This window comes from Ptychodera flava, chromosome 5 (assembly GCF_041260155.1).
Source record: "Ptychodera flava strain L36383 chromosome 5, AS_Pfla_20210202, whole genome shotgun sequence".
NCBI classification, from domain to species: Eukaryota; Metazoa; Hemichordata; class Enteropneusta; family Ptychoderidae; genus Ptychodera; species Ptychodera flava.
In genome coordinates this window covers 44,215,940-44,228,328 of record NC_091932.1, presented here as the reverse complement: position 1 = coordinate 44,228,328, position 12,389 = coordinate 44,215,940, and the positions used below count along the sequence as shown (strand labels likewise).

The 12,389-nt window shown below is 37.6% G+C and overlaps 1 protein-coding gene across 5 annotated transcripts in view; it reads right to left on the bottom strand.

The window, feature by feature from the left end:
* LOC139134066 (short transient receptor potential channel 4-like) overlaps nucleotides 1-6,902 on the bottom strand; it is a 74,369-nt gene extending 67,467 nt beyond the window's left edge. The window contains exons 1-4 of one of the 5 annotated variants that reach the window (XM_070700970.1): nucleotides 6,751-6,902; nucleotides 2,535-2,602; nucleotides 2,031-2,188; nucleotides 1,782-1,922 (exon numbers count right to left, since the gene is read on the bottom strand). In XM_070700970.1, the coding sequence (XP_070557071.1) occupies nucleotides 1,782-1,922; nucleotides 2,031-2,188; nucleotides 2,535-2,536 (301 nt within the window). In that variant the 5' untranslated portion in view covers nucleotides 2,537-2,602; nucleotides 6,751-6,902. Of the gene's footprint in view, nucleotides 1-1,781; nucleotides 1,927-2,030; nucleotides 2,189-2,534; nucleotides 2,603-6,750 lie in introns of all 5 variants that reach the window. The other 4 variants (XM_070700968.1, XM_070700971.1, XM_070700969.1 and 1 more) reach the window with 4 other exon arrangements.
* Nucleotides 6,903-12,389: the final 5,487 nt, after the last annotated feature.

Genomic DNA, 12,389 nt, shown 5'->3' with positions numbered 1-12,389 from the left:
CGGAAGCGTAAGAGTACAATGCTTGCATATTGCTTAGGAATTACGTGAATAAGTTTCGGAAACAACGAACGAACTCGAAGCTGATCGCATTACCGTGCGTTCCGTAAGCAATGCAACCAGGGTACGGTCGGTTACACTTACGCAGTGTTCGCGCCAAGATTCAGTCAATTGTTGTTCTCGAAAAATAACGTTACTTTGTCTGAGTTAAATTTCTAGGCCTACTATCTTTCAAATCGGGTATAACTTCATGGAAGGTACGTTTTGTGTGAGATCATCTGGCATTTGCTCCGTACACAGACATAAGCACCGTGATTCTCGCTCACGCGACCTACGACTAGAAATAATTGACAAGTCGCCTATGGCGTATTGATATTTTTCCAAAAGTAGTCCAGGAGTTTAAACGAAGATATGTTGGAAAACTGATTTACTTTACAAACCGACAATGAATTCTTGGGTTTTGCATGTGACAAGTATAATATTCCCTAATATTTTCTTCGTTCAGCCTGGAAAATACTCGTGGCGTAATGACCGTGTCATTACTCGGATTCGACTCGTGGTGACACGGTCATTACGTCACTTGTATTTTCCTCCCCTGAACGAAGAAATAATATTAGGGAATAATATCTAAATGTCTGGCTAGTCATTGACGTTCAGCATTAACAAAAGTGGCTTAGCTAGTTAATCTTGAGGCACACCTAACATAAAATGGTGACATGTGACCGCTAACAAATTACGCGTCATGTTCTATTTTTGAGGTACGATGTAAGCCAGGTCATCACATTGCCTAAGAGATGCCATATGCGCTCAGTTTATTTGACGGTAAAGTACACGTGACACGTTTTCTTTGAAATGATTTGTTTGCCTTGTGTAGCAAAAGTCCTCTGAGGGAATTACTGAAGGCAAGTTTCGTAACTTTGACAATAGAAAATTCTAATATGCAAAATGTTTATGCTTTTAATTAAGGAACAGTTTAATATTTGAGTGGATCGATCTACCAATGTGGAAATACCACAATATGAGTGGAAATACAAATATATGTGTTGAGTGTATGCTAAGTCAGCATAGGTTTACATCATACTTATATCTACATGCATTGGTAATTCCATATACCAGGATATACATAGTGTGTTCTTACCACGCACGTCGAATATACCGTACATCAATGTAGGCTATCGATTACCAACATATAATTAATCTGCGAGTCGGCATACGTACTCTATGAATATTTGCCAGATAATTTTTTTTGAAATTTCAGGAAATCATGATGGCTTCAACTCTTGGAATCTGAAGTTAAGAGTTACTAGACAAAACGTTTTTGAATGATAATTGCATTTAAATGACACAATAAGCCAGCAAAATGACGTAATTATATAGTACCAACCTGTCAAATCATAAATCATTGAAAACGGAGTTAAACATATTGTAATCCATTTACAGATCTCCATTTTTCTTGCGCTCGACAGTAAATGAAAGACGACAATCTCCTCTATACCATAATTTCACAGAAATTTTAACATTTTAGTCATGAAATGCTATGATAGGTAACAATTCTGCAGTTACATATAAATTTATCAATTTTAAACACATTTTCTCTTCTTGGAAAGACCCTATCGAACATTCTCGTATTTGACCTAACGAAGAGGTGTTGAATCGGATTTCAAGTGTCATTGGATTGCTTTTACGATATATTTCTGAATCCTTCATCAAAATTGCTCAAAATTGCTTATGAAGATCACTGCTCACCTGTTCTGTAAACGTATTCATGATTACTTTAAACGTACCTCCTCCGATCTTCTCCCTGTTTAGTGGCTTCGCTTTGTGCTTGAAGAGAAGTTTAACCATGTAAAAGTCATTACGTTCCGCAGCTAACTGTAATGGTGTTACCTTCTTACCTCGATGTTTTCCAACGTAATCGACTTTGCCTGGCTGAAAAGGAAATATTGACTGTTATAGTTGTAAAGGCTAGCTGAAAGATTGAGTTATGGATGGTTTTGAACGAAGTGTTCAAAAAGTATACACTTTGTAATAACTTGCCTCTGCGTTCAGAACACTTTTCACGCGTGCGTAGTTACTTTCCTCCACTGCAGTCAGGAATGTTTCCGCTTCCTGATTGTCTTCTTCATTAGCGTTGTTCTGACTTATCTCATATAGAAGAGCAGCTCCTTCTAGGCAAATCAACTGTTCTTCCCTGGAAATCGATTCGAATGTAATCGACACGTAAAGTTAAGCAGGTAATACGGTAAAAATTAGTACTCTAATGTCATCTTTCCCCTTAAACCAAGAGAGTAAAAGTTTACCTTATAGAAAATACACGTTTGTTCAACAGCTCATATAAAAATAGACTTAAAGGAAGGGAATGATAGAATGCCTTCGTGAACTCATTGAATAATATTTTACAACTTTTGTTAATTCGTCTTATGCCTAAAACGGTAAAAAGTTGTTACATGAAATATGCAGAATCGATTAATTTGCTTTTCCTAGCAACAGTGGATTGTATGAATCTGTCTGCAAATAAACCAAACCAAGATACTTACATTACAGATATGTTGATTCAGCTTACTTGCTGTGCTTTTTCCTACGAGTATACAATATTTTGCTTTCCCTGCAAGTAAACATATGTCAGTTTGACTAAACACCAGTTGGACTATGATAACTAAGAGTGAGCTGATTGATTTTCAGGACAAATTAAGGCAAGGACACCCATCATCGATGCAACGATTGTTGTGACGCCCGATATTGAGTCTCCCCATTTGAGAAATTCAGTCTAGCGTTTGCCGAGGTTTCGCCGTGTAGCCGCTCTGGTTGTCATAATAACATTTTGAGGCAATGGAAAATCGTTGTAAGATTAGATCAAATTGTTACATACTTTGTGCTACGCTGCACTAGGAATTAATTGGCTATGATCTGTGTCTGGGGAAAATTCAATCACTTATAGGAATATTTCTCACGACGTAGTGCTAGCTACCTTTGTTTTTTTCTGTCAGAAAATTTAAGTTATTCTTTGTTGTACACTAGCATAAAGTTCTTGTAATGTAATGTATCTTTTCGTGCACATGCATTGCACTTGCACTAAACCAAGCACAGCAAAGCAGGAGCATGACTAGGCATGTTGGTTCACGATTCATTACAGCAGGTGCAGGTGAGCTCCATTTGGCAGCCCACTGTCTGAGCTCCTGCAAGTCTGTTTTTTCCTGGTGCATTTCAACAAATTCACATCTGGAGCTACTTGTGCATACGTTACAGTCTCTCATAATGACACTTCCTTCCCATGTAAATTGGGTCACTATACAGTATTCAAGATCCATCGTTCAACGTTTTCAACACCTCAAGCAAATAAAGACTACCTAGCCAGCCTTGAATGTCGTGAAGTCACTAAAATTATAACGCAAGCCTACAACACACAGAGGGACCAGAGCAGGTGTGAAGAAAGAAAGAAAAATCAGAGTTATCATTAATCAAACAACGACCGAGAGTCAGCAATATTAGTGAAGGTCTAGCTCGTATTAATAAAAAGCACTTTATCCTTGAAAACTATTTGTTCCATGAATCTTTCAAGGCTCTTGAAGCAACAATTCTGCACCAGAAATTCTTCTGACAGTTATCCATGTCTATCATCCACCACCGTCACTTAGGAATTCAGTTAATTTTCGATGAAATTCGAACTCAAAACGTAGGGCACCCAGTCAAACATTTTGTTCTATGCGGACCGTATATGTGCTCAGTGGAAGCGCTGAACGCTTTCCCACTCTGCTCGAGCTCGCTCAGTGCAGCGCGCGACGGATATCGTAAAAACGCCCTTATTTGGTATATGGTAAAATTGGACCCCAAAGGTATTTCAAAATACCGGGACGCACCATTCTGTTTCTTGGTGGTGTTAAAATGTGATAAATATTTGTTTTGTTGGCGACATTTTGAAACGTGTTTTATATGTATACATTTTTTGCGATTTTTAAAGGGTAATTATTATCACGTACGTTTAAAAACTGAAGAATTATGAGTGTCTTACAAACGTTTTGAAAAATTTCTGCTCCCTTCCATATGAGAAGTACACATATTTTTATAGAGTATTTTTATAGAGTTTTCTTTGCTTTATTTTCATCAACTTCATCTCAAGAATTTATGTCATTTGATTTTTGTTTAGCAACGTTTACGTTATCGGTCTTCGTCGTCCAGCGTCGGCTTATCGGTACTTCGTTTCATGGGCACATTCTAGGTCTTCTAAATATTTACTTTAAACTGATGATACTCGAACTACGATTCTATCCTCAACTTAAACGTTCAGCCCTATAGTTATAAACACTCGCAAGTACAAAGAGTTCATGTCTCGCATTGTCGATATCGTAAACACGATTGGAATTAATTTTGGATATTCGATTTTGATATTTTTTTAATTTCTCAAAGTGTTAGGTTCAAGGTAGTTGAATGTTTCAATAATTAAATCGGCATTACTTCACCATCCAATTATCCCAAATTAGTTCCAATCGTGTTCGTAGATCATTTTATGATATTCAGTCCTTTTTTTCTTTTAGGAGTGCACTTGATTTATTTTGGAGTCATTTTACTTTAGCAGGGCTAATAAGGATAATGCCGGGTTTAATCTAGTGCTATTGTAGTCGACTTTTCGATTCTAATTTATGTGTCTCAGTTTTTTTCATTCCTTTCCGCGGCCCAACAGGTGGTTGATCATGAATTTAAAATTGTGTATTTTGTCAGGGTTTTTCCTTTTGTCTTCTGTGTTTTCAAAGAGTTTTATAATTTTGTGTAGTTTTGGCGTTTTGTTCTTTTTTAGCTATCTTTACACATGTAAATAGATGTGGCTGTATAACTTTTCCAGTCTTTCAAACTTATAATCTGACTTCTTTTAGCTATTTCTTCCTTAGGATGCTCCAAAAACGTATTTACGAAGTAGTATTTTCTAGTATTTCCTGTTTTTCTTTCGAAATGCAATTTCATTCATTGAATCTCTTTCTTTCTGTATTTAGATCAATGCTTAATTTTATAAGGAGAGACTGACATCGTCATTTTACGATGTCATTTTTGTGTTGACGTACATCAATGTACACTATAATACTCCAGCATGTTTAAAACCAAAGACTTTTGTTGATGGAAATCTATAATGACAAAATTTGACCACATAGTTTTGGCAAAAATGCTGTCATTTCTAGATTATATTTTTACCAATTTTTATCTACTATTTTGATCTTTATATTTTTTATTTTTATGTCAGTTAATTTCTATACCTAAACGAAGAATATTTTAACGAACATTAAATTTTGCACGCAATAACTCCGTCAGTCCACCAGTACTTTGAAGTCCCCCTAGTGGATAAGTCCCATAAATCTTCTCACCTACGCTGTTTTATGCACACAGTCTTTTTTCCGGTGTCACAAGCCAAGGATCAGGGATCACGCGGTGCGACCCAACACGAACTTGAAAAGTGTTGAGTGTTACTGAGGTGCACGGAATCATTTTGCGTACAATACATATGACATTCCAACCTCCTGTATACGGCCTACAATCCGTTGTACCTACAGTCGTTTGTGGTTCGATACACGGCGAAGACCCTGTTAAGCATCAGAAATCTTTCAAAATGCTTACAGTGGCCTTCGACTTGTATGGAACAACATATGAATGTGTAGCTTACCCACAGGCGCGGGGAGTATTGTGTCCAAAACATGTAAAAAAATCACTTCTTTCAATTTTAATCTTTTGAATTCAATTTTACTATGTATTTAATATTATATTCTAAATTCAATTTTACAACATTACTCAACATTCTACTCTGAATTTGATTTTACAACAGTAATCAAAATGTCTCTCGACTTTCTGCATTACCATTCTTATTTTACAACTCAATTGTTGTGCTGCCGCGTATCGATCGCTTTCGGATCACGGGTCATCGCCACAGAATCGCTGCGAACTCACTCATAGTTTCTTGACAGTTTTGTCACAACATCGATCGGTGTCGCGTACTTAGCTCGCATAATAATAAACTATGTCAATCTTTGAATAAATTAACCAGTACCTAGTTTACCCACGACTATCTGCGACTATTCTCTCAGTCCTGCAAACTACTTTAAATGTAACATGTATTTCAAGCCGTGTTCTGGACTTCTGAAGGTGTGCAAACCTTCGGCTCTGTATGTAACAAATGGGGACTATTCTCCCTCCCAAATCTAAGGAATACTATACCGACATATTGGCTTTTTTGCTGAAGTCTTAAAGACCTCACATTCTCGAAAAGGACAGCATAAGTCGTCAGTGAGATTTTACGCTTCGTTTGAAAGGAACGCTAGTATGGCAGCTAGTTGAGTTGATCATTAAAAGTTATTACAAATGGTGGAAAACAGTATGATTATGCGACTTAGTGACTGATTCAAACCGCAATGGACTGTGTTTGTACCTGTTGCCTTGGCAATGTAACTTAGCAACGTACCATCTCGTATGAATGCAAACTTCTCGAATGCAAACTTCTCAAGGCAAATTACTCGTCATCGGTCAACTGAGGTCACGCAGTCACTGAAGAGTCTGATCGTCATCTTTGTCAATGTTTACGATTTTTATCATTAAGTTAATCTTCTCAAGTCTAAATGCTTTTATCAGCTCATGCCTTCTTGTTTTGTCTCAGACTGATAGCAACATGATTTCCGCCCTCTGCCTAATTTGTTTTTAAAGTTTTCATACAACATTGAGTCAACATATTTCACTACATTAATCTTCCTCTACAACCTTTTAAAGAGATATACTCACGTGACTCAGTCCGAGTCTCCTAAATGTCTGTTCTTCCGGGAATTTGTGACTTCTACAAGCCAATTTAACTTGTCAATGCCAGAGTGAATACTATGCACTACCTTATTTCGCATAGAGAAAAGCAGCATTGGTGGGTCTGTGATTTCTTTTCCGGGTTCATGACCTGACCCAAAGGATTTATATCCATTTCACCTCTGATTCACAAGACGTTGTTCACTGTATGACTTCACAAACATTATGGTGGTGGTTCCCGTTCCTACCACGGGTGTAATCTAGAAAGCATTTTAACGGCTGGCTTCGACGTTAGGCTCAATATTAGGCACAATAATTGCAGCCTATCGGCCGTGCTCTGGCTTCTTTCGCGGTTGCTGTTGTTGCGGTCAGCGCCTTAAAGACCCGTGCATCAAGAGTGGACTGGAAAGAAGCCAGGCTCGGTACGGACCTACATTGTAAGCTACACTGATATTCAAAGGCGCTCTTAAAGTATTTATGCGAAAAAAGTGAGTCGTCTCGAAATTGTTGTCTTACTGAAGTATCTCAAGTCACATCCAGCGTCATCGAGTCTTATACTCATCCATGAAGGTTTTGACCTTACCATGATCGCACTTTGATTCAATATCCGTACCATCGCAAAACTCTACCTCCACTTCATATGCAATTCAACACCAAACATTGGAGAACGGGTGCATTGATTTACAATCATGATTTTTGTGGGGTTATCTTTAATGGTTTTTTTAAAGTTAATGTTCATTTCTCTCAGAAGAATTAGCTTGAACCAAACAACTATTTTGATTCTAATTGGTCGTGTAACTATGACTGTGATCACATTATCTGATTGCATAGAGGTTATATGGAAACAAGAAACGGCGCGAAATTACACAAAAATCACCTCACGCGCGCATCAGGCTAGGTATTTCCAAGGAGTGCCAATCAAAATCATTTGCTCAACCACTCCATATGAAATGATGACCTCAATTTAACATTCCAGTTTAGGTAACATTACATTCTCATGAATGTGTTTTTCATTATAGGGGTAGTTTTTGAAATAATGCAACAAAATATGTAATAAATGCTAAATTTTAATATTTACATTTATTTCGGCATACTTGCCATGAGAAATAACATTGTATTCACTGTCTCTGACAGTAATATAGTGTATATTCTTTTTCTTTGAGCGGATTTTTTTGGTGCATACTTTCAAAGGAAGACCAAATATACAGGAAGAAAACTGTACCTACGGCACGATTTTCACATCGGTTAACACGAATCAAACTCCTCCATGGTTGTCGTTTTCCCCTACGCAACTGTCTTGTTTGACCTCTCCGTCCTCACCCATGCAAATGATTGGGTGCGTTAGAAGAATCGATCAAGTGTGTTGGTTGTTCAGATTCTACATGGAAAAGGTTTGCATGTATAATACATTGACATGCACTTTATGACTCACGGGAACAGAAGACAGCGCGTGCCTTGTATACGAGACTTTAGAAGTTTATTGCCCCAAATCGAAGCGGACTATTAAAAGTACGTGAACTGAAGTGACCAACAACCAGTAAATAACAATCTTCTTGAAGTAGACTGTAAACTAAGCTATATGACAGCTATAACCGCGACAACTGTAGAACAGATAAGAAATATCACAACCTGCCAATCTACCATCATCAGTGATCTGAGTCGGAACGACAGTGATCTGTGCGATGTTAGGGACAGCGCCCTCGATGCCGGCGGCGACAACAGCTCGGATGGTGAAGTAGTACCTTATTCCCGTACCGCCGACAAGTGCGATGTAAGGTTCCCGAGGACAAGATCGTCGTTCGCGACCAGAGTGGCATTTTCAAAGTCACTGAAGATGTCTTTGAAGAAAGTAAAATATCCCAGGTCATAGTGACCCGCTGTTCGAAAGAGGACATTCGTTGCGTTCATTGCCCGGGGTTCATTGAAATGCCAATAAAGGTTTTATGAGTTTTGAGCCACACAAAATTAGGTCGATTATTGTCGATAAACCGTGCCCTTAAACGACTCTAAACACTTTCTCCAATTCAATACAACCATAAGAAAACGCATGATGGTAAGAAAGTTCACCATGGTAAAGGTAATATTACCAAAACACTGACGGAAATAGACCTCAATTATATTTCTTACAATCGAATCTAAGGGGTCAGGTATGAAAGCGTTGTTTATATAGGCACGGACATAGTGTGTGGGGTGATTGTGTACGATTTTCATTTGTGTAAAGACCTGAAAATATGGAGTGAAAACTATGTAAAAGAGGCATGTAATAAAAACTTTCTATAATCATTACTCTTTCTGTAAACAATTTGAGTCTTCCTCCAACCCACTCGTGATCAAGATATGAACCAGCTTCGAGAGACAATGGCGCTACGATTTGTAAACTTCATTAAAAATTATTTCAATACTTTTTCAGGAGTTTTGACCCTAAATTCCAGTAATTCTTAACTTTGATTTGATAATGCCATCCAGTTCAGTGTTAGGATGAAACTAACCTGTCTCTAGGCTGTGTCACGTTTTGTCCGACAAGCGACCTGGTGTGTGCTCGACATTCTAGAGAAGCGCCCTCATACACTCGATAACCCGTCTACTAGTGTTCATCGAAGTAAATACTTCAGCTGAGCCAATCTAGACTAGGAAGAAATAGACTCGATATTCTGTGTCTAGTCAGTGTATATACATAACCTTTGTGTGCCAGAGTACCATTTTGCATATTCAATGCAATCATCCATGGTTGAAGGTTGACATACTAACAAGTCTTGAAATCTTGTTGTACCGGCAGAATTCTTAGTAAAGCACAGTATAAACATTTATACACAACAGTTGCATGAATATCATCGATCTTGCCGTGTCGTAATTAGCTTTGCTTTGGGTTTTTTTTCCTAGGCATACTTCAATAAGGGACGCTCCATATAATTGCTTGAACTTCAAGTCAAATTGGCCAAACGGCAAAACAAGTCATTGCTTCAAATACACAGTATAAAAGTAATATTACTTTTCTCCATAAATCAAAATATTCAACACAAAGAGTTGCTAATTTCTTCTTCTTCTTCTTCTTCTTCTTCTTCTTCTTCTTATTATTATTATTATTATTATTAAATTATTAAACCTGAAAAGCCGCATACGCCACAATCCCTAATATAAGTGACAAATTCAAAAGAAAAATTTACAACAGCTACTTTTTGTTGCCTAGGTACTTTCACTACTAATTGTCGTCCACGAATAGTTTGGTGGTAACGATGTAGTATGCACGGACATGTTGTGACTGGCCATACAAGGCGACAAAGTATTTCACCCTTGGGACGGTCAGCAACCCCTGGTTGTACAATCCATTGACCTCGTTCTAGAGAAATGTGTCGACATTTGAGTAACTTGACCACACTCAAAGTGTGAGTACATCATGGATTGCGGAGAGGGGCGCTGTAAGCGTTAAATAGCAACATAATGTAGTGGTTGAATCTAAAAGGAAGAATTTACGAAATACTCAACATTGAAGTTAGAAACATTGAAATTTAGATCAATGGTCTCCGACATTTGGAAAGACTCTGATGCTGGCATACACACATAGCGTGATAGGCAGCAACTTTACCATAGCGCCCCCAACGTACCGACGCAGCACTACATCTTACGTTCAGTAGAAGTTCCTGTATTCTTATTGACTTCTCCAAGGGCTTTGAAGACTCTGGCATATCAGACACTGGGAGACATTGGCATCGTGGACACTGACCTCATCAACGTGAAAGGTCATCAAGGTTCTGCTTTTAAAGCAAATACTGAAATTAACCAAGGTTGCATTCTGAAACGAGGTTGAATTCGCTAGATTGTGAAACTTGAAAACACAAGTGAATTTACCAGGACTAACACCACTAATATCTTCTAACGGTGTTTTTCTGTCTTTGTTTTCGATTTGGATGAAATAAAAATTTAAACGACGACATATACGGTATGGTCTATTGTCTACAGTTGGTCTATTTTCAAGCATTGTTTGCACGGTTAAATGCACTTTCTTATTCTACTTGCAGAATCGTGTCGAAGTGTACTGTCTTTGTACTGTCATCACAGACTTTGTGTGAGTTTTACTCTGTGTTCTTGTTAATTATTATAATTTAATTCCAGACTAATTTCATTATTTATTAACATTGAATAGTTTATATAGATTGTTGATTCTAGTACTATGCATTTCAACACACTAAGTTGGCGAAGAAGCACAAGATTCATTTGAAAAATTTTATCTCGAGTTTGAGTTCTTGTCCCAGTAGCTATGCAGTAAGATTCCTAATATTCAGAATACCGAGTTTCATGTTTCAGGTTACAGTTGATAAGGAAACAAATGAATGAATGGAAATAATAAATTAGCAAACAAACAAACAAACAAATAAATAAAATAAATAAATAAATAAAAAATCTTGTATGAGTATCACAATGACAATCACAATGACAACCTATGGGTATTTTACAAAAAAAAAATCATGACTTGAGTGTCTTGTTGGGTCGTAGTGTGACGAAATCCATGACCTCTGGGGAAGTCAAGGGGTCATCAAACTTTCACATTGGTAGAGGGCGGAGAACTCCTGAGCCTTCATTTGCATTTCTTTGCCACAGAAAGTCACCGAATGTCACTTCCACGTGCTGTGAACTACATCATTTAGGTCTAAAGCAGTGTTTTCAAGTTGTGTTCACGAGTCGTCCCTCAGTGGTCAGAGAGTGTATCAAATGATCTCGTACTATAATTTTAGGAACAGTTTATACTCCCTCAAAACGGCGGCCTTGCTCAGCTCTAGCTCACATGATAAATTTTCCCCAAAGCAATGACCTTCACAGAACTGTTTATAGGTATGCAGAGAAATGTCAGCTTATAATTCTGATTTCTGACATTTTCACCGAACATAATATGATACCTAATGTTTATTGACGCTTGATATTGGCAGACGTGTAAACACACCATCATTCTTTACATAATTTAACAATTAGACATCGGATCATTCGGCAAATATCAGAATGTCAATCTAATCTGAACCAAGAGTACGAAAATGTTGTGAAACTAGCAAAGTTATCGGGTTTAGTGAAGTGCAGAAGTTTTTTTTCCACTGTCTGTCACACTATTTTTCTTGACTGTATTATATCACGTAGAAACATTTGATGTTTTAGTGACAGGCAGCGATGAAATTGAAACCCTGATGTAAAATCACGAATGACGAAACGTAGCGGCGAGAACAACGCGTGGAATGAGATGACAGCACAAACCCTGTTTGTCTGTGTACCTAGGCGAGACTAGGTACCACCCGCACATTGGTACCCATTGTAGTAATTTCAACGGACATGCGCATCCATTGTGTCAGCTGCTACCTATGAAACGTTGCGGACTTTGACAAAGCGTTTGACAATTGTACACACACCTTTATTTGGTTTTTGTATTTCAATTACTGTTCAATTAATTCTTATTGTGATATTTTGTTAATGTTACGTATTTCAGATATATACGTAAAAAATATCTCTCTCCTGATGGCGCCGTTAAAAGATAATTGAAACGCGCATGGCAAAAATTCTACTTAAAATACAACATTATTCACTTTATTTGCCACTAACTACTATGTTATTCCTCGCCTTTTTATAGATTTTTTTCATGGTTATAA